At 41.9% G+C, this 23395-nt stretch overlaps 1 protein-coding gene across 13 annotated transcripts in view; it reads left to right on the forward strand.

Moving 5' to 3' along the window:
* NRG1 (neuregulin 1) overlaps nucleotides 1-23395 on the forward strand; it is a 473787-nt gene that overhangs the window by 324974 nt on the left and 125418 nt on the right. For 10 of the 13 annotated variants that reach the window (XM_071801980.1, XM_071801982.1, XM_071801978.1 and 7 more), the window contains 3 exons: nucleotides 5307-5484; nucleotides 13775-13899; nucleotides 22156-22203. In XM_071801980.1, coding sequence (XP_071658081.1) covers nucleotides 5307-5484; nucleotides 13775-13899; nucleotides 22156-22203 — 351 coding nt within the window. The remainder of the gene's footprint in view (nucleotides 1-5306; nucleotides 5485-13774; nucleotides 13900-22155; nucleotides 22204-23395) is intronic. The other 3 variants (XM_071801976.1, XM_071801977.1, XM_071801985.1) reach the window with 1 other exon arrangement.

Here is a 23395-nt window from a genome sequence, read left to right on the forward strand (position 1 = left end):
TTTTTGGAAGTAGTTACTCTGATTTATAGTGGCATTCGCTGGTTCCTTCCTGGTCCAGTGTCCAAGGAACATGGCTGTAGTGCTATAACCCTCCCTTGTTGCTCTGTTTCTTGGCTCCTGACCATGTTGCTAACCGTTCCTGTGGCATTCCTCTTTCTTTTGATCCTTTACAACATCTAGAATTTCTGCGGAAATTTCTTTTTGACATCAGTAGGAAGAACAGAGATTGTTTGGATCTGGGTTTTACACAGAGTGCTCAAGAAAAATGTTAGGTTTGCATTTTTCCTTTTGCTCTCCTATACATACATAATTCTTATAATAAAATCATACCAAGACTCAGAAGATGAAATGTATCTGGCAATATTTTCAAAAGAGTTCAGAACTGAGAAATTTCCATTTAAGTAATTAAATGATTTGTTTGGTTTTCCAGTCTCTCATGTCCAGTTACTCAGGCATTTTGGAGAGCTGGTTGTGTGGAATTATCTCCTACCATTACACGCAGTATTTTATCTTGTAATCTGCACAGAAACTCAGCATGCTGGAAGGAAATAGCCAGATTTTGACATGTGTTCAGAATCCTAATGTTGCCTGGGAGAATAATAGGAGGATTAAGACCAACAGAAAACACTTTTGGGTTTTTTTTTTTTTTAGTTATCTCAGCAGGAGCAGTGTGGTTTAGAAAGGCTTTAGAAAATCTGGCCTGCTGGTGATAAACCTGAGCTTGATTACAATCTCATATGCAAAGTGAGAAGGCTTTTTGGAAATAATATAATTTAACTTGCATTACTGCCCTGCCTTGAGCATTATGCTACAAAAAAAAAAGTAAGTCTGAGGCCAAGGCACTGGTTGTTATTCTTGTGGCATCTATTTCCACTCACCAAGCTGCTGGTCACAGTCTTGCATAGCAAACTGCGCATGTGTCTGCTGGCAAGCATGCCTCATACATTCCTATGCTCAGACTCTTAAAAGGCTTTGTGCCTTCCTAGGAAAAGAAAATAAAGGAGGAAAAACCAAACCAAAACAAACCAATAAAAAACTCACAACCAGCCACTCATGGAATTTTCACTGAAAGCGTGTTGTTGTGTGATAGTATTTTGCAGGTTTCCTGTTTAATTCATTCAATGTGTTTAGCTTCTATGCAGATCAACTATGCAATCAAACACTGAGAGTGAAGAGATTGCCATGCTTCACCAAACTCACCAAAGTCCAGAGAGAAGAAATTATCTCCAGTTATACATTATTAATGAGTCTTTTGCAGAGAGAATATGGAAATGTGTGTTCCTTATCTGCAATGATATTATGCAGGCCAGCAGACATACGTTCCTGAAAATTGCTGACAAAAATAACAGATATTCAAGCCATCTTAATAAGCAGAGATCTAACTCCTTGCAGGCTTTTGTTAAACTCTTACAACAGTGCAGGACTTTTCCTGACACAGTGGTCCACTGCTTTGTGAGGGCTTGTCACAGTGTGACAGCCCTCTCTTGCTGTTATTGCCCCTGTTGCTTTCTTAAGAAGTCTGTCGTATCAGGGGAAGTCCATGGGTCACAGAGAGAGGTCCTGACCTGAGAGTGTGAAAAGCCTGGGGTTAAATGTTAGTGTCTTTCTGTGTGTCTAATTGTGTCTTAAAATGTGAGGCCCTCTTGGGTTTCAGCACAAGGAATACACATAAAGTGGATACATAAAGTGGATTCCACCCCACCTTTCATTCAAGTACTGCCACTTTCAGAGTGCTTCCACACTTCATTTCTGCTGTTTCTCTTTGAGATTATCTGTTTTCTTTGGTACCTGGCCCTTGTCATTCTGTGATGGATAGCATATGTAAGGGCTACCTACCGCCATAGCAGAGCTGCTCGCAACAGTGCTTCCCAAAAGGCAACCCACGGGAGGTGCTTCCATTTTCATGATGCATTTTGACTGAGTCATCCTGTCCTGTTTGGCACCTTAACCTTGATCCATGTGTAGGAGATACAGAGGGTGTTTTCCTTGCCATTTCCCCCCATTTCTGCCTCAGCAGCAAACCTCTCTCGGAGCATGAGGCAGAAGCCCTGCCAGCTGCAGAAGTGGTGCTGCATGACAGGCACAGTGAGGAGTGGTGGAAAGGCGCCAGTCTGGCAGGAGATGCCATGGGGAGAAAGGGGGAGGGGGTAGAGAGGTGACGAGGGTTGGAGAGATGGTGGGCTGGCAATGTCTAGTTATCATTATAAGCATTTTTGCCTCGTTTAGAAGAATTTTTACCCTTCAGATGAGGTCCTCTTATTACTGACATTGGAGAAATTGGCACAGGCTGTGATGAAAGTCAATTGCTCCTTGCACCAGTGAAAGCTGTAGCTGATCTCACTCCACACACACAATGCTGTGGTTTTATCAGCACAAGATTTCTCATATGCCTGACAGGTGTAATTAGCTTTTGCAAAACTCCAGCTGAAAGGAAAAAAAAAAAGTGTAAATGAAAAGGAGGAAAAGGAAAAAAAGAAGAGACAATCTCTTTTCTGTCCTGTCTGTGAACAGCTTTTACTGCTTTCCCTGGAAGGCACGCATGCTTGGACAGTGAATTACTGTGAATTACTGGGGTTCACTGCCATTGATTAAACCCTCTTTTATGTTTCCTGGTAACTCCTGTGTTATGGCAAGAGCTGAGCATATTAATTTACTGCTTTTTTTTTTTTCACTGACAGTTCTGATGAAGGAAAAAATCTGTAAGTAGTTTTGAGCAGATAATACTGAATTAAAATAAAATTCAATAACAAAATGGCATTTCCCTTTTATTCCAAATTTCCAAGTGCTAGGCTGACAGGAAAATCAATAACCAGTTGAAATCTTAAGCACAAAAATTTTGATATTTGCAGTTGTGGTTATTCTCTTAACTTATGCAAGGTATGGACTAGGACAATAATAAGTGAAACATGCTAATATAAGAAGTATTGCCTTTTTATTTTACACTTCTGTAGCTCCTTTTCTTATGTAGTGACTATAACCGTACCTGTTTAATGACAGAATGAAAGTATCAGCACAAACCTCAGTAGCAAGACTGTTAATTAATGCTAATTATTCCTGCTGGAAAATTTGAAGATTGGTATCTTTCAAAAATTCTTTCTCTCTTTTGGGTAAATACCTGAATGTATGCTTATGTAAGTGTGTGTATATAAATATATATATACACAAATACACACATACTTGTAAAGGTACCTATATTTAAACAAATTGGTTTCAGAATGATGTGTGGGCATTTCTTTTTCAGAAAGCAAAAATTGTTTTGGTAGCATTTTTGGTACATGCTGGAATTTCCAAAATTATACAGTGGGGTCTGGAAAATGGAAACCAACATGTGATAAGACATTTTGTGGCAGATTTATTTCTGGTCTTGAAATCCTGAGCCTTACCTGATCTGCTCCAGCGTCACCCTGATGCAAGTGCCTACCCTATGTGTACAACCTCCATGGACACCCTCCCAGGAGAAGGTCTCTTCCTCAGACATTTTGCTGATATATATCTAGCCTAAGAGTTTCTGCCAGGGACTTCTTTTTCACACCAGCAGAAATGCATGGAAGAAGTTGTCACCTTTCTGTGAATCAGAAGTTTTCCACTTATCAAAGGCTGCTCTGTCCCTGTCCTGTCTTCTGTGGTGGCCCAGCAGGCGCCACCTGAAATGCTCATTCACTGCAGACTACATTTTCCCAGCCACCGCTGTTTAGGCTGCACTACTCTGGGCCCACTTTCCAGGGAAATCAGACTTTCCCTGACTTCTCTGGGCTTTCCTGGGATCAGGAATGTTGCCTCACGTATGGGACAGGCCGTGATGCTGCCTGCTACAGGCAACTGCTTATCGGGCATATGTGTATCCAGTTCTTTGTATACACCTCTCAGAATTACCACCATGATGGTGCGGCTTGTTTTTTGTTTGATTGAAATAATAATGAAAAGCAATTGGTGTTAGCGAATCTGCACAAACACAAAAGCAACAGATATCAAAACATAATCAAGCGTGTTCCAGTCTCTTAGAACTTCTTCTTGTACAGGACTGTATTGCAGACCTGCTGGTGTCACAATGAACACTTCTAATCTGCATATTATGGCGAACCATTTGGCAATACTGGCCATTTGCTTCCTTCAACACTATTACAGCTGTTCAAGAAACAAAACATGCTGCAGCTAGAGGTGCTGCAAGGGAATACTGGCTCCCCAGAGGCACAGACCAACAGTGGGGCACAGCTGAGCGAGGACAGACTCACAAGCTATCACCCATCAGCTGACCATCTGTAGATCCCCGTATTAGCCCTTTCCATTTGTGTGGTAAAGGTGTTATCTCAAGCTCCAGTGGAAGTAAGGTTGAACTAAGTCTTTTACTTCAATAATGGAGCATGATACAGGCTCGTTTATGGCTAATCCACAGGGTCAAATGAAGGGTAGTGTCTCACACAGGGACTGTATCTATTTGTGAAGCCTGTGCTCAAAGATCAGCACCAATTCTGGAATATTAGAGGTTTTTAACTTAGAAAGCCCTAAATAGTTTGAGATTTACCCACACAGGAAGTACTATTGCTACAACGCAGTAGAAACTGAGATGCATCAGATGGAGCCCTCCAGTGTGCAGGAGTCATTGGCTGAGCTTTTTCAATGCAGTGTCCCCTTCTGGGTCCAAAATACCCTTAATTGATATTGATTCTCTTGATGGGCTTCCAAGCCCATTGTCTCTTGCCTCAGGGAAAGGATATGGCCAAGCTGAGGTTTGAGGTAGGCATATAATGTGGGTTATAATGTTTGGCTGGAGCAAAAGTCATTCTGTCAGGTTAGGGAAGCTGTTGAGCTTTTATTTATGCTTTTAGCTCCCTGTCACATCAATTGCACCTGAAACCTTTGGAAAGCCCCTGATTCATAGCAGTCAAAATAAATAACACAGCGAGAAAGACACTCTCCCTTTCCTTGTCTGTATTACCTACCAGGGCTGCCTGTCTCAGCATACTGTTTTGTGTCTAGGTACAATCAATTAAGTGTTGTTAGTGTTTCATACTTTATTCAGAAGTAAGATTTTAGTTCTTGCTAAGGCTGCATATGGCTTGCAGGTTGTAAGATGCACATTGGAAGACTTCAAATGGCCAAACTAGAATGTCATTAAATATGCCCTTATGCATTAAGGATGGTACAAGTAACACACAAATGATTGTTATTTTTCAGGTTTTAGTGTAGAACTGTTGCTAGTCTGGCTGGGGTTTTGCTCTCTGTGGATTACGTAGCTGAATTTGAGTTAGCATTGTTTTCCCTTCTGATGATGGCCTAATCACCAGCATGTTCGTTTATTTCTTTAGCTGTGCCTCCCAAATTGAAGGAAATGAAAAACCAAGAGGCTGCTGTGGGTCAGAAGCTAGTGCTAAGGTGTGAAACCACTTCAGAGTACCCTGCACTCAGATTCAAATGGTTAAAGAATGGAAAGGAAATAACAAAAAAAAACAGACCGGAAAATATCAAGATCCCCAAAAAACAAAAGTAAGTACAGAGACATATCTCGCAAGGGGAGTTGGGAGGGGTGGGACAGCTATGCGCCAGAACACAAGCATTGAGGTTGTTAATTGCAGTATGACAAAGCTAAAAGCTGTGAGTTATGGAGCAAGAAATAGATACTGAGGTTATTTTTCTTGAACATATGGATGAAGTGGTAGTATGGCATAAATATTTCATAATAATTTTCCCTTTCAATTTTTATTTATTTTCTGATAGCCAAACGCTATCATGTTAACCAGTAAAGCTTGGAGAAAGACCATTATTAAACTACGGACAAGAACAGAGGTACCTTATGTTTATTGTCCAAAATCCAAGAATATTTAAAATCATCAAAGCAATGTAGATTTGTAAATGTTTTTGAGATTTGCTTTGTAAGCAATCTAGTCCTTAAGAAGGGCTGAATGCTGTCTGCATTAGCTTGAAAAGCTTTACACAAGCTTGCAGTAGTTCTTTACCAAATGCATTCCACCGTATGGAGAACAAGCCACAGGTCTAGAAGATGTCAGACAAGTAGCAAAGCCTGGAGATCTCATCCTCCTTGCTGGCGGAAAGTGTCCACTACATGTGACTGATGACCAGTGCCAAAAGATGGCCTGGGTCCTTGTTTTTGCAGGGAAGGAGAATAAGCTATACAATGCGTTTTCTGCATTGAGACAGGAGAAGGCTTTTGCTGTTCGGTCTCTACCATATTGTTTGGGCTAAAAAGTTTTGATTGTAGCTACTTGTCTATCAAAGGAAGCTATGAAAATCCGTTTGAACAGAGCCCTTCAATTCTCACTTCTGGTCTCAGTAGGCAGGGTGCTATCTGCTGCACTCCACCATGCCTTCCCTTTATACCAGACACAGAGGATTTGGTGTGGGCTCTGCAAGAGATCTTTCCATCCAGGGTGTCAAGTGCCCCCATACATTTTGTCAAGTTTTCTTTCTTTAGGCAAAAACAGCAGCCAAAATCAAACAGGAGCTTGGCTTTTCAGAGTTATTCAGGCTAAAAACCCAACATCCTGCTCTCCCTTGCAGTTTCTTCTGCCCAAGTCTGGGGCACAGGGTGAGATGAGAAGGGGGAGAGTGCAGCATCACTGCATCTCCTATGCCACCTTCACACAGATGGCAAGAAGGAACCTGTGATGTCTCCTTCCAGCATGTGCAAAATGGAACTGTTCCAAGTGGCAGATAGCCCGGCAAATTGTCTGGACTCATTTGCAGGGCCATATGTCTCCATCAGAGTTGTATTTTCAGTCTGTTCTGTAAAAAAATGATTCAGGTCAGAGCCTGGCCCTCAGCTTCCTTAGCAACACGGTACCACCTGTGAGGGGCAGGCAGTATTTTCTCTGGCTGATACTGATGGACCAAACACACTGAAGCCAGGATTTCACCTTCTGGGGCTGGGCTTTATCAGCTAAGCATTGAATCTGTAACTGCCTTCTGAGCTCCCTTTCTCTTTTTTTTTCCTCACAAAACTTTGAGGAGCTGAACATGCATGTGGAACATAAGAGACTAATTTGCAGGTCAGTGTGTCAAAACATGTTAAAATTCCCCAAAAGACACATATGAAAAAAATTAAAATTGGGACTTTTTTCTGGAAAATGTAAATCTGAAGTCCTGTTCCTCCACCAGAAGTGGGCACAGTGCAGGCATTGACCAGGATTCCGCAATTCCGTGTGCTACGTCAGCCACAAGGGTATCACTCATAGTTGGAATTTCTCTCTTCTATTTTCTGTTTTAAAACAGAAATGTCAGTGCGGAACAGAGAAACTCTTCCAGTTAGAGATGTGAAAGTCACTAGATGTAGAGTACAAAAAGGGGAAAGACCAGGATGTCTGCTGACACCAGAATGATTTTCTTTGCCTTTCTACTTTGAGATTTTAGTTTGGGGACACATCAGTGCCTTGCTGTTCTTATTTTGCTGTCTGTGTGTGCATTGCATCCAGGACTGAGTAGATGTGAACAGTTTAAGAGAAGATAGGTTGTATTTTGATAAAAAGTGGGACAGGCACATGTCCTAAAGCTGAAGGAAAATGGGGGAAAATATGGTGCAAATGCCTAAAGGCACATGCAGATTACAGTAAACAAAGCCACATTAAAAAGATCCAATGCAAAAGGAAAGAAATATAAATGATCAAAGAGCTTTCCCCCTGCTTGTTTTCTGTGTTTGTTTTTTTTTTTTTTCATGACAGAACACTGATAAATGTTTGTTGTGTTCATATGCTGCCATATGGTTACAACAAGCATTTTAGCATGAACTTTTTACTATTACGAAGTGTGGGAAAGATCAACTAGGAAGGCTGAAGTAGTTGTTGAGCTGTCTGGGATTAATGTCTATTTTAAAGGTCAAATGGCTACATGAAGAACCATTAGCTTACAGGATACCACAGTCTAATTGATTCCTTCAATACAAACACTTGAGAATAACACTTCCTACATATTTATAAAAACCTTGCAAAGTTTGTAAGTAGGGCCCAATGTCCAGAAGTCACTTTTGGTAATGTCATATTTTGCAAGAAATCACGTTTCTCATTGTGTGATGACAGAATAAAACCTGTTAATTGTTTGAAGAAAAAAAAATGCTTCCAGGTTCTGGCTGTTTAGTTTTATTTTTTCTAACAAATTGCAAAAAATATCTGGCAGAAGGATGAAGGGTCTAGCTCAGAAATTGAACATGAAGACCTTAGCTTGTCACCTGGAGTAGGCATGGGAAAGATAATACTGCAGCTTGGTGGTTTTGGTGCATTTGGTGTGTTTAGCCTGTGTGAATACTATCAGCTCAAAGGATTTGCAGAAGTGGGGCAGATGCTGACTGTGTTCTCCTAGTTTTTTAAGAGTTTAGAAGTTTAGAATCTGTGTCAAAGCATAGCCTTCTGAAGATTGCCTTGCATGCAAAATGAACTCAGGGGATCACTCCTCTAAACTTGCTAGGATGATTCCAGGGTGTTTGATTCAGAGGTTGCAGAGCCCTGGCATGCGATGATATGACAGTACAGCAGGTGACTCACACTAAATGAGTGTGCCCCTTCTCATTACACTGGGAAGTCGAGAGAAACTGAATCGCAGAATCACAGAATGTTAGGGTTTGGAAGGGACTTCAAAAGATCATCTAGTCCAGTCCCCCCCGCTGGAGCAGGAACACCTAGATGAGGTTACACAGAAGGGTGTCCAGGCAGGGTTTGAATTTCTTCAGAGTAGGAGACTCCACAATCCCCCTGGACAGCCTGCTCCTGTGTTCTGGCACCCTCACTGAGGATAAGTTTCTTCTCATATTTAAGTGGAACCTCTTGTGTTCCAGTTTGAACCCATTACCCCTTGTCCTACCATTGGTTGTCACCGAGAAGAGGCTGGCTCCGTCCTTGTGACACTCACTATTTATATTTTTGTAAACATTAATAAGGTCACCCCTCCCCTTCTCCAAACTAAAGACACCCAGTTCCCTCAGCCTTTCCTCATAAGGGAGATGCTCCACTCCCTTAATCATCTTTGTTGCCCTACGCTGGACCCTCTCCAACAGTTCCCTGTCCTTCTTGAACTGAGGGGCCCAGAACTGGACACAATATTCCAGATGTGGTCTCACCAGGGTAGAGTAGAGAGAAAGGAGAACCTCTCTCGACCTGCTGACTAGCGCCCTTCTAGTATACCCCAGAATGCCATTGGCCTTCTTGGCCACAAGGGCACAGTGCTGGCTTATGGTCATTCTGCCATCCACCAGGACCACCAGGTCCCTTTCCCCTACACTGCTCTCTAATAGGTCATTCCCCAACGTATACTGGAACCTGGGGTTGTTCCTACCCAGATGCAGGACTCTACACTTGCCCTTGTTATATTTCATGAAATTTTTTCCCCGCCCAACTCTCCAGCCTGTCGAGGTCTCGCTGGATGGCAGCACAGCCTTCTGGTGTGTCAGCCACTCCTCCCAGCTTGGTGTCATCAGCAAACGTACTGACAGTGCACTCTATTCCCTCATCTAAATCATCGGTGAATATATTGAGTAATACCGGCCCCAGTACTGACCCTTGAGGCACTCCGCTAGATACAGGCCTCCAACTAGACTCTGCCCCATTGACTACGACTCTCTGGCTTCTTTCCTTCAGCCAGTTCGCAGTCCACCTCGCTACCCGATTCTCCAGACTGCACTCCCGCAGTTTAGCTGTGAGGATGCTGTGGGAGACTGTGTCAAATGCTTTACTGAAGTCAAGGTAGAGCACATCCACTGCTCTGCCATCATCTGTCCACCTCGTTCTGTCCTCATAAAAGGCGATGAGGTTGGTCAAGCACAACTTGCCCTTGGTGAAGCCATGTTGACTGCCCCTAATGACCCTCTTGTCCTTGATATGCCTTGAGATGGCACCAAGGATAAGTTGTTCTGTCACTTTCCCAGGGACTGAGATGAGGCTGACCAGTCTGTAGTTACCCGGGTCCTTCTTCTTGCCCGTTTTGAAGACTGGAGTGACATTTGCTTTCCTCCAGTCCTCAGGCACCTCTCCCATTTCCCAAGAATTGGCAAAGATGATGGAGAGTGGTCCAGCAACGACCTCAGCCAGCTCCCTCAGCACCTGCGGGTGCATCCCATCTGGACCCATGGGTTTATGGATGTCCAGATTGCCTACTTGCTTCCTAACCCAGTCCTCATCAACTAAGGCAGACTCCTCCACTGTCCTGACTTCCTCTGGGGCCTCAGGGGTACGGGGCTCCTCAGGACAGCCCCCGGCAGAGTAGACAGAGGCAAAGGTGGCATTTAGGAACCCTGCCTTCTTTGTATCTTCTGTCACCAGGGCACCCACCTCATTCATCAATGGGCCTACATTGCCTCTGGAGTTAGTTTAATCTGCCATGTGTTTGAAAAAGCTCTTTCCATTGTCATTGACCCCTCTTGACAGATTTAATTCTAAGGAGGTCTTAGCTTTCCTAGTTGCCTCCCTACACCCTCTGACAACAGCCTTATATTCTTCCCAAGTGGCCAGCCCCTCCTTCCATGATCTGTAAACTCTCCTCTTCCACTTGAGTTTGCCCAGCAGTTCCATGTTTAACCACGCAGGTCTCCTGGCTCCCTTCCTTGACTTCCTATGTGTCGGGATGTTCTGATCTTGAGCCTGGTAGAAGCAGTCCCTGAACACTAACCAGCTATCTTGGGCCCCTTTGCCTTCAAGCAGCCTTACCCATGGGGTTTCCCCTAGCAATTGTTTGAATGAGTTTAAGATTTAATGAAAGACATTTAAAGCACCCACTTTTTACATCAGATTTGTCATGGAGTAAGAACATGCAGTTGGTGAGTTTCTGCTGCTCTTAGGATTGCTGATGATTCATGATGCCATGATTGATTGTTCTGCATGTCCAAGCTCTAAGTTATTCCATCGTGTCAATGGAGGTACAGAAAAAATCAGGGACCAGACAAGGGCTTTTCACCTGCTAGCTAACTTTTCCATGCCTGCCCGTTTGTACTGGTAACATTTAGTTTTCCTTCTCTGATTTCAAACCCAGGTGAAGCCTACACATTTTTGTTTTGGGTAGTGTGCTGTACAGAGTCAGACTCCTTTATCAAGGTTGAGGTTTTTTGGGCAGAGGGAAGGTATTTGCCACTTCACCTAGCTGATGGTATCAAATACAACACTGCATGAGAAAACTTAATGTGCAAGTACCCTGTATCTTGGGCTTCATCCAAGCTTAGCATGGATATTTGCCCACAGACAGGCAATTCTGTATGACAGATGGAGACTGGAAACAAAATTAATTCAAGCAGTCAGATAAAGTGGGCTGGGACTGCCTTCTGCAGATGTATTTCTTCCTCTTTCATGTATGAATACAAGCTCAGCAGTGTCATAGTGACAATGACCTAAAGATACAGCAGAAGCAAATCTCATAGGGAGAGGCATTTTTTGGTATAGCATGGTATAGATTGAGAAAAGGATGAGCACTTCTATACTGAATCCCTTATTAGGGGCTTTCATGAGTACTGGTGGAGTACTGTATTGCTGGGAAGCCGCTTCATTTACAGCCACTAATGAGTCATCTGCTCTGATTGTTTTGAATTCTGTCCTGATATGTCTCAATAATATTCTTAAGGCTATAAATATTCACATTATTTCTCCTGATCTCAGATAAAAAGCTCTTTACAGAGTTTTTATAAAAACAATAAATTTGACTTGTTAGAATTCCGTTTGTAAGAAAAATGGTTGCTTCACTTATTTTAATATAATCTTAAAATCATAAAAGGAAGACACAATTCCTTGCCTTTTCCTGGAGATATCATGTAAAACAAAGACAGTAAACTAAATATGCAGGGCAAGGACTTTCTTCCAAAAGCCAAGAATGCCACAAAGGTGGTTTGCATCAATATTACTTAACATCACATGGAGCAGAAAAGATACCACAGCAGACATACAGTGGGTGCCCAAATAAAAGTGATACAGCTGCAGCTGTGCTTCTTACGTATCATTGGGTTAAAGTGAGTTCCTCAAAAAACTGAGCCTGTTTACATGGCTTTCTGAAGCATTCTAAGTCTGCAGCCTGGTCTCCATCTATGAAAATGTCTGCAAGCGTGGCTGGAAGATAAGCTGTGTGATATAGGAAATACTGCATGTCCACACAAGTTGGTACTTGGTGTAGACTGCTGCCAGACGTTCCTGGACATGTCCTCAACAGGTTGTTGCAAAGGCAGACATGTAGATGGCTGGCAGGGAGATTAAAGAGAAGGCCGTTTTTACTGTGGTATAAGCGTAACTGTTAGTCAGGTGCAAAATTCCCACACAAAGAGACAGTAGCTTTCACCTTCTGGACACTTCTGTCAGTATGTCAACAGTGTTTTTTTCTCACATATTCATGATGACCACCAGCTACAATCTGTTCTTGTATGCTATCTGAAATGCAGCCCAGTTAATTAATTCAGTATTGGGAACTGGGTTCTAACATTGCTTGAGAAGGGAGCACAAATAGTCAGCTATTCAATTGTTTACCGTTTGAGCAAACCCAAGCAAATTGTTAATCCTAGCTTGGCTGCTTTTCCTTCTTTCAATCTGAGAAGCCTCAAGAAAACAGCCCTCTTTCATGACATGAGGGAAAACCCTTGTAATGTGGACTTCTATCAGAGCTGAGGTCCACCTAGCACACTGTTCTCATCTCATGAGGGTCACAGTGCTGACTCTTCAGCAGCAGAGCCTTTGCCTAGAGACAGGAAAGGCTGAGTTGCTGATAAGCAGATGGAATAGTTTACTGTGCTAGAGAAAGGATGGCTCAGAAGGATGAGTTGGAAGGTGGCATTGAACATTTCAGTTGCTCCAGAAGCCCCTTCCTACAACAAACGCGTTTCTGGTCTGAACCCAACCCTGCTCAGTGGTTCCCAGAATGGGTAACCAGTTGTGATTTCTGCAAGGAGTGTTAGGAGACACGGCTGTGCTGAAGCAAAACAACTCCCCAAACATTGCTTAGATCAACACTGGTTGCTAGACATGCTGGTAAGTGAAGAACCCCTACTTCCTGGGTCTCAGTCCTTCATGGTGGAGTAAGCCAACTTAGGGAAGCCAATGCTCATGCACTCTATTAAGTGACTATTCTAGATAAATGAGTAGGCTTTGCTACAGACAAAACTTCACCAAAGCACTTCTTTTAAACATAAACTGAGAAAAGCAATGAAGTGTGTATATTCCCCAAACTAGTTATTCTCTGGAGTCTGGGTAACTGCCATCACAGGACCTGGGGACCCTTTGGGTGCTAACAGAACATGTTCCTACCAAATTAATGTTCTGCATTTTAAAATCTAATCTTAAAACCTTGGAAACTCATTAAATTATGTATCTGAGCCAGGAATACAATGTAGCTTCATGCAAATTGTGCTCCTGCCTGTAATAATGATTTACTATTGGGGTTTCAGAGGCTTTTAAAGAAAATGGCATGTCCTAATCTCATAATTATTTAGTCAGATGTTGGAAACTACAGTACTTACCCAGAATTCTGCTACTGGCAGTATGAACTGCCATCTCCATGGCATCTGATTAGCCAACAGTTCAGCTGAGAGACAAGTTTTTCAGATTTCCTCTAAGAATAGAGACTTCTCTCCAGCAGAGGAGAATAAACAAGTATCTTCATTTGAATTAATTAATATGCCTGTTTTCCAGCAGCCTGTAAGAGATATAGTTTTTTATTCCACTCCTTTCTTTCAAACCTGGATAGTATCAACCTGTCAATGAGAATAGAAAACAGGACTCTTTGTTGAGAGACAAAAAAGTGTGCATTAGTTGATGCAGTGACTGTTACACCAATACAGGACGTTTACATGTTTTTTCTTATTTCACAGGAAGTACTCTGAGCTTCACATTTATAGAGCCACGTTGGCTGATGCTGGGGAATATGCATGCAGAGTGAGCAGCAAACTAGGGAATGACAGTACTAAAGCCAGTGTTTTCATCATGGACACCAATGGTAAGGTTTGACTCTTTATTTTACTATCGCATTAAGAAAGACCATGTGTTAAATCTGCCACCATGACAAAAAGGTTTGGAGGAGGGGAAAGCCTGGCAGATGAAGTGGAAGTGGAACCATTGAAATCTGTTAGGTTTACTGAGAAAATTAATCAGGCCTGACTTGTCCGCTATGAAGCTGAGATGTTCATTTTTCCTTACCTAGACAAATGGGATACCTCATACACATCTCAGGAGAGATAAGCATTTTCTGTGAGACACTTTCCAACATCAAGTCTAAATAGTCAAGACAAGAAGAGGATGAAGGGAAATGAATATTATTCTAATTCGCAGAGTACACATGAGCAATAGAGGCACTATGGGCCTGTGGGAAAGCTTTCATTTAGCCGAAAACGTGTCTAAGTTGAACTTCTAAACCAGCACTCCTCTCTTTGTCTTTAAGTGATATTTGTATCGCTCTGATTGCCACCACTTTTACTTTCACATATGTTGATAGGTTTTTCTTTTGATTTCTAAAATAATGAAGACAAAATCACAAATGTATTCGAAGGCATGTTATTCAAAGGTACAAATGTCATTCAGGTACTTTAATTCAGACCTTGTGATTTGAACTTCTTTCTGGAGGTGCAGAGCTTATGATGAGGCAGACAGCATTCATACTTACCCAGATGATTTAAAATTATTATACATAACTATTTTTGCAGGGCTCCTTTCCTTTTTATTTACAGGAAGTCCCAGTTACTTCTGATGGAATTCTGTGAGTGTTTCCATTGTACACAAACGCAGTACTGTTTTTCTTTGCAAGTGCATTGGAGGCCACAGTTCAGCTGAAAACTTGTTTCTTAAGTATGACATTGACTAATTCAGTTCTGATAATTCGAACTCCAGTGTCTAGCCAGTTGCGAAGTGTCAAATGAATGTGCCCACATTATCAAACAAAGCAGAAGTTCTGTTCATATGTGAAATGGGTTTAAAGATGTTGCAATGGGAATTTACCAGGAATGCTTTCCTGTTCCACATTGTGCTCTAAAACAGGAGATAGGCATTTACTTAAATAGAAAAACAAATGTAAATCTTTGCCAGTGGACTTTATCTTTGGCTATCTGCTGTTTCATGATCACACAGTGACTACTTGTCTGTATTGACTTTGTGTGTTTGCCATTCTATCAACTAAAAAATCTCAAGTGCTAAGATTTTGTATGTGTTATATGGTATTATAATCACAATCAGATATCAGGATATTGATATAAAAGATTAAGTGTTATTTACCAGAATATTATGACGAGGAAAAATGGGTAGGTGTTCCAGTGTAACTTTGTAAATACTCCTTGGTTCCATGAATACAGCTCTTTGGTTGCTCATTAGCTGCTTGCATGGAGAACTCCTGTACTGTTTCCAAGATAATGAAGTCTCAAAAACTCAGCTGTAGGCCCTCTGCCTGGGAAACAATACAAAAACAATACAAAAAATGCAAAAAAAAAAAAAAAAAAGCTTGGCTGTCCTCTGTTACTTTCCAAGATGAGGAAAGGAGTTGTGGCTGGGGAGCACATGTGGGACCTCATTCCTATGCTTCATGACATGAATTTTTCAACTTCCTTTTGGGCTGTGCTAAATGACAGCAAATACTCCTACTTCAGGGAGATGAGAGCTTGGTTTTGAAAGAAAATTTTTACAGGCAAGGCCTGTTACATGCATTTATAACTGATACGTTAGAATCTGTCTAATGTGAAACGTAAGTTGCTTAAAACACAGTCATGTGTGAAGACTCCCTTGAATATGGGACAAACTCCAATCTAGACCTAGCATCTAGCTCTTTTCAGTAAAGATCTGAACTGGAAACTCAGTGATATATGAACTGGAACATCTTGGTGATATTTGATAATATAGAATCAGGCATGGAAGCCTTCATTGGTTGAATAAATCAATCATACATATTAGGTTGGTACACACACATCTGAGCCCCCTTTGCTTGTTGTTGCTTATAAATTACCGGTAAAATTATTCCTGTTTTTCCTTCTGATGATGGAATTTCCCACCTGGATTTGAGGAACAGCATGGGCAACATCTGGTGACTTAAGAGCAATGGATCCCTAAGGCCTCAGAGGGCAACCTCTGCTTTGCAAACAGGGACAGACCCCCTGCACAGTGACCTCCTCACCCCTCCTTCCCTCACATTCCCTGACCTCTTCCCCTTGCTAGCTTAATGACAGATTTGGGATGCAAACTTAGTAATGAGCCTTGAAGGGCAGTCATTACTCAAATCTCATAGTATGTGAAGTCCTGCACTATTCATAAGAAAGAGGAGGGTTTTTTTGTTAGTGGTTATGTTTGTTTGTTTGGTTTGGTTGTCTGGTTTTGTTTGTTGTTGTTGGGGGTTTTTAAAGGATGAAAAAAACTCAGTGTATTTATCTCTTATGTGTTATTTCCTGCCAACGGGCTTTTGGAGAAGACTTTGGGATCCAGTGGTTCCCAGAAGACCCTGGAGGAAACTTATGTGTGGATATCTGAGAGGGCTGAACCTCTCAGAGTAGGCAGAGAGGTTGCTTCCTTACACCTCCAGCAGATAGGACGAGAGTAGAGTAAAGAAAGATGCCTCAGAGGGCCTGACTTTCTTATGGTTGTACTGAACTGCTCTGCTATGGGAACCATAACTTTAATTATGACAGTTAATTGAATGACCTCACCTGGTCATGTTTATTATGTGTGCTCTGCTGTCTGCAAACTAGATCCTCCTTTCTCTTTATGTTGGGTGCTTTAAGACTGAGGGTAGATAAGGATGGCTTTTCTGGGCATGGGGTTATTTTTCTTTCCATTAACAGATTAGTAATTTTCAGTACAAAAATCTTGGTTTTAATTCCCTAGATTTTTCTCAACCTTCAACTATTCTAGTTGAAATTTTCTTTGCTGGTGTATGCCACAAAAGAAAATTCTAAGGCCTGACCAAAGGTCAATCTAGCATGATGCCTTGTCTCTAACTAGCATTGGGCATTAGGAAAAAACACATGAAGAATAAGGCAAATGTGTTGTGTTGTTTTGTTTTGTTTTCTCAAGAATAGGAAAAACCACACCTTTATCACTAAGGTCACATGTCTGAAAATTGTTAATTTCAATTCTGTGCTCCAAAGCATAGAGAAAATAGTATTTCTCAATAGAACAATTGTAAAAATGTCTTTGTTGTTTTCATTGAGCAATGAGCTTTATTATTCCCTGATCTCTTTCTCAAAAATGGTAAAATTTTCTGTCTTAAATGATAATCGTCAATGCAATAGTAACTCCTTGTTGCTGTTATCATTAACTTTGCTCATACTTGAAACTGCTGAATTTGCTCTTTTACAAATTTTTGCTACACGTGCAAAACACACATAAACTTTATTAACCTACATAGATTTCTAAATTTTTTGATTTTTACTCAAAGAAACATAAATTCTTGTCTATACAGCCATCTGTGTGGATTTAAAATGCAACAAATATAAAAATAGGTAGACTAATGCTTTTTTAACCAGTCTTAAAGCAAGTGGTGGGAGCTATTCTCATACAATCATAGAATGTCCTGAGTTGGAAGGGACCCACAGGATCATCGAGTCCAACTCCTGACCCTGGACAGGACAACCCCACAGTTCACGCCATGTGTCTGAGGGTGTTGTCCACTCTCTTCTTGAACACTGTCAGGCTTGGAGCTGTGACACCTCCCTGGGGAGCCTGTTCCAGTGCTCCACCACCCTCTGGGGGAAGAACCTTCTCTTAATGTCTAGCCTAAACCTTCCATGGCAGGGAGGTTTTAAATTTATAATGATTATAACTTGTCCACACGATATGAGCTACTTTCTTACTTTCATTCACTCCTATTCATGCTCACTCCCCAAAGAAAGAACAGAGGTATGAAGTTCTCCTGGAGTTGTATAAATAGTGCACAGCTTTACTAATGCAATAGTAACTGCTTTTTGCATCCTAATTTGTCAGTTTGGCCAGGCAGAATTCCTGTACTGAATTTTTTCATGGACTTTCTCATTAATATAAGATCACACTATGCTAAATAAATAACACTGAGAGAATACTTCATACCACACCCAAAGGTTTCGATTTCACGTTTGAAAACTTGCTCACATAATCCCTTGTTTAGACAACTAGGTAAGTGACTTTGCTTTCTAAAGTGTTGAGCATGCCACAGCTACATCTCAATGTGGTATAAGTGTTTTCCATTAAAATCTGTTGACCTAAACCTTTTGCCTCTCTAAGGATCTTTGCTGTGCCCAGCATGACTCATGGTGTGAAATGGTGGATTCCTGCAGAGATATTTCAGAAGTTAGAAGTCTATGGTGCTGGATAACTGCTGGGTTGTGTGCATGGCATTGTGTGAGTGCTCATCCTGCACATCTGTGCAAAGTTAGTTGATGTGGTTTGAGCCATCAGTGGGGGTGGCTGGGACAACTTTGCCTGAACTGAAGGAAACAAGAAGCGCTCATGTGATCTGTCCGTGTAACTCAACTGTAGGCAGGTAAATTCATTAGCTACACAGCCAGCGGCATGTGCAATCTTCTGGTTTTGCCTGTGTAGAACTTGCAGTGGTACTAACAACTCCAAGTTATACAGTAGTCAACAAGGATCTGATATTCGTCATTCATTAAATTTTAGTTTGCTGTTCCTCTTCTGAAGGTAGCCAGCAGCTTATCTGCAAGAAAATGGCAGAGAAGTAAAAAAGACATGTTTCATCTCATACCTACAAAGCATGTGGCCAACTATGAAATACTTCAAATACAAGAGAAGTCTCTACATCAGTCTGTCTGAGAACTTGATTAAAGCAGATCAGTGCATTTCTTCTCTCTCTGGTATAGTTACAAGTGACCTGGAGCCATAGTTTGTTTTTAACTGGCTGATGCAATGAGTCAGATTCTCAACTGGTGCAAATCAACATCACTGATTTGGACCTCCACATAAAAAGAAATGTGTCCATCTCTCAGTTTGACATGGCAATTCCCCTTAGAGTAGCTTTTCAACTTCACTTGCAATTGGACATATTTGAATTGAGGGTAGTGTTCTTTTAATTTGATTCAGGGTAATAGTTTCTTGGAGGACCAGAAAAAAGGTGAAAATCACAGTAGTTTTAAGAAACAAAAGATAAGTTTATCCATTGGGTATCCCAGTGTCCCTGACTACATGTGTCTGCATGCCTCTGAGGTCTTAGACTATGGCCTTACTCACCTTCTACACACCTACTACCTACTCTACCACCTGTAGACCAAGTAGCAGAGATCTCATAAACTCCCCTTTTCTAAAGGAGTGTGGTAGCTCATTCTTTGTATAATTCAGCATGTGTTACCTGAATGACACAACCAATGCAAAAGGTTTAAGTCTTAAATCACTGGCAGAAAGCAAACCTCAGGATGACATAAAGCTTGTTTGCAGCTCTAGCTACCTATGATGTTTATGGTGTTTGAATCATCCACAGGGCGCAGGTTGTTGTTCCCGTCAGGGTCCTCAGAACTACCTTCAAAGCCTGAACCAAAACCCATGAGATCAACCAAATCCCTTCAGTTTGCTCAAGCAGGCTTTTTGTGTTAGGCCTTTGGCAGACTAACTGAGGGGCAGAAAAAGGGGTTGTGGGGGCATACAGAGGGCTCAGTAGAGCTGTTAGATGTTTGGTTATCCCTGGAGAAAAGTCTGGCCTGAGTAGGACCTCCTGCCTCCCTCAGAGGTATTACAGCAGACCTTGTTGCCCAGGCACTGAATCTCCTTTCAGCAGCCCAGACAAAGCTCCCTGCCTGGAAGGATGGATCGAGATAGAAAACCAGCAAGGTGGTGGGTTGCTGTGAGTCCTGTGAGGGTTGAAGGGTCTCTTCTGCATCTTGGCAGAGGAGACAGCAGGAGATGGAGCTGACCAGAGTACCAAGGACTGAGAGGCTGCCGGGACCTGCTCCCAAACAAGCATCTCTTGTCCATCCTTCAATATTTTTAAATAAGAAAGCCCCAGCACAAACATACACAGTTTCAGGAGACAGCACTTCACCAAAATTTAAAGGCTGCTAGAAGTGCCAGGGGACCGAAGTGGAGGAGCATCTGAGATAGAGCTACTCCTTTTGGGGACTTATGATGATGAAGGCAGGGCTGTGGGCTGCCATCTCCATAGCTTAGCAAACTGCAGCAGCAACTGTATCAAGACTGAAAAATGCTTCCAGCTCTTCCAACTTCAGCAAGGATTGGTGGTCCCTACAAGCAGCCTCTTTTCTGTCTCCTTCTTTTGTTCAGATGGTTTATTGCGTGGATCTGTGCTGGCCTTCTCAGGTGAAGTAAAATGCCTCTCTTACCATTGTGCTGTACTGTCCTCAGTAAGCAATACACACAAATTTTGGGTCGTCTAAATGTTGGCATCCGCTGTCAATGTTGCCAACACAAATGTATCTATCAGGGCTTGCTAATGTGTGGCTTTGCCACGTTTTCCAAGCAAGTTTCCCAGCTTCAGTTTTAGATGTGGGAGGCTCACATGTATTTTCCATTGGCAGGGAAGCTTCCTGTCAGCATTTGTACCAGCACAGCTGCACTGGGGAGGTGGCAGTAAGAAATGCTCCATCAAGCTCAGCACAGGCACTAAATGAAACATAGTTTCTTTAACAGTGAAAGAAAAATTTGCTTCAGTTGTGCCAGATGCTCAGCTATGCAGCTGTCAGACCTGTTCTGTCTCCTGTTGTGACTAACAAAGGTTAATTGCTCAGACAGCCCAACTGCATGACAGCAGATCTCCTCTGTACCCCAAAAATGGTCTTGAAAGCTTCCTGACTACAGGCCAGTGCTTTTAATGCAAAGGTTTTGACCTTAAGAATCGTACTTGCCATACTCTTTCCCATGCCACACATCACTGGCTATCAGGGAACTGCTGCATAACATGTGGTCACACATTAGTGTAATGAAGCTAGGACATATTGCCCAGGCAAACAAGATGTTTACCAAAGAAAACTGGACCAAAAAGGAAAAAATACAAAAGAAGAGCTAGGAAGTAAGATGTTAAAATACAGGCTCCACATTGAAGCTTAAAGAGAGGGATGTCAAAAGGGAAGACAGTTGGACTGAGTTTTGTCTCTAGTCAAGTTTCTGTGGACTTTGAAGACAGTGAGCAGAGGGCTACCTGATCCAGAATTACAGAACAGAGTATAAACTTTTCTAATTGCCTTTTCCTAAATAACTCATGAAGTTTTTTAAAAATTATTTTTCTTTGGCCTACCAGAGAATTCTTGGTGTGCCCTGAGGATTCAGGGCAAGACTTCTTCCCTGACATTGGTGGCCTTTCCCATCTGTGAATTTGAAACTTCTGCAGCTGTATTGAACTGTGCCACTAAGAGACTGAAAAGTGTTTTGAGAACTTGGAGAAGACTAAGATTGTTGATGCATACAACTGAAGGGTGATTTGTTCACACCTAGGAAATTGTGCACAGCTGTGGCTTGCAGAGTCAGCAGCACACGGACAGATGGATGTTGTCATTGGAACAAGGTCTCTGTACAAGCCTTGTGAAGCCTAAAAAAAGACTTTCTACTTTCTGCTTTCTCCCATCTGCATTCTGCAAGGCATTAGTAGGGATCTAAGCATGGCAGCATTATGTCCCATTGCCATCAGCCAGTTGAACAAGTGGGCGCAAGAAGTCCATGGCATTATGTCACTAGCAATAGAGAATCTCGGTCAGACCAGTATGGAAGAGCAACATTTCTCATCTCTTCAGCAAAATGACTGATTTTCATCACAAAACTCCCAGCAGTCATCCTACAGGGGACTGGGTTTGCGTGTGTGACTTAGAAGATTTTCCTGAAGTGGAAATTGCCATTATTGCATGTACTTACCAGCAATTCAAGTGATATGAAGATGAACATGTCTTCACAAAATTTAACTGCCTAGAAGCTTAAGGCGTGAATACTTACACTGTTGGCTTCCAGAAGCAAAGCCATCTGCAGGATTTCTTCTGTTGCCACTGATCAGTTATTCCCAGAGGAGAATGAGACATTGAGCAGAAGAAGAAACAGGCTTTTTTGTTTGGTTCTACTAGTAGACACTATATATATATATATATATATATATTTTTTTTTTTTTTTTTTTTAACCGAAAGGAAACTTTTGCTAGTTGGTGTCTGATTGCAGCCTTTGCCCACTAAAGCAGAATTTAAGCTTGCATCTTTGAGCACCTTTTTCCCCCTTACCTTGTCCATTCTGGGAGCAGAATGCTGTCAGAGGATCATCTGACTCCATGTTATAACTTCTTGCCTCTTGTGTTTTCCAGAGAGCACCAGCAAGATACCAGTATCAACAGAAAGGACAAAAACTTCACGTAAGTTCAGTTAACAGAGTCTATCTCCTTCTCTTTATCTCTTCTCAAAGCTGCTTCTTCAGCTCTGAAACTGCTCTCTCTTAGCAGAGAGAACAATTCACTTACATCCAGCACTTCAATACCTGCATATTACCTTGAATAATGAAGTTATTTCAGGGATTGGGAAATCAATGAAGGGTTAAGCGTACTTTTTAATATCGTGGAGATGTATTGAGGATGCTATTGGCCTGCAGTTTTCAGCCTGCATTTTTCAGCCTCCAGTAGCCCCAGTGAAAAAGTATTTGAGTTGTTAGGAACGGTATTTTGAAAAAGCACTTGTTTCTCCTGTTCCTGTAAATCATGCAGCTGCATATGAATTTTCGGATTCTATAGACATATAGTTGTTTCTTCCAGAAAATGTGTTGTCTAGATTGATTTGTTTCTCAGGGCTCTACAAGCAATTCCTTACAGCTCTGCAGGATCTGTAAATGTAGATAGGTAACTCTCTGTCAGTAGTTTAACCACTTTTGAAGCTACCTTGGCATACTAAGAGCCTTTTCCAGATGGTTTCCTTTCAGGCTGGTGGAATTTTGCATTCAGCATCCCACCTGCAGTTATGGATCACATGGCTCCAGAGTTACTCCTGGAAATGACCCTGGTGAGAAGTCACTTTCATGATTTAAATATTAGAGTTATTTTCTACGTGGCTACAATACAAACAGTTGTCTTTACTGCTGTTTGGCTGAGGGAGCTGTGAATATGTAAGCTGAACATCCCAAGGTTTTACAATATGCACATATCCTGCTTGGCAAAGAAGTTGGGGTCCTACTAGCTTTTTTGAGAAAGTTATGTCTGGTGGAGACAGGTTTTAGTGTGAGATGACAGTGTTTGCAGGCTAGATAAAGGAAAACAGTGTGATTGCCAGATTTTGCATTTAGCATGCCTGCAGCCTTTCCTTTGATGCATCAGCGTGTGTGGCGAGCTACTTCTGAAATCTTGGCACTACTGCCTGACAGAAGAGCTACTGGATGTGCCCATATTCTTTCATGTTCTCAGTGGGGCCTGTCACTGATGCTTCACTGGATATGTATGAGACCACATAGCTAATAGCAAGTGTCTTGTAACCATTGGAACCATTCTTGTTCAAAGAAGGTGACATGCTGGTCACCAGTTCCACTGGGCTTGCCTTGCCGTCTCCCTTGTGCAGCAAGAA

This window comes from Patagioenas fasciata, chromosome Z (genome assembly GCF_037038585.1).
Source record: "Patagioenas fasciata isolate bPatFas1 chromosome Z, bPatFas1.hap1, whole genome shotgun sequence".
Lineage (NCBI taxonomy): Eukaryota > Metazoa > Chordata > Aves > Columbiformes > Columbidae > Patagioenas > Patagioenas fasciata.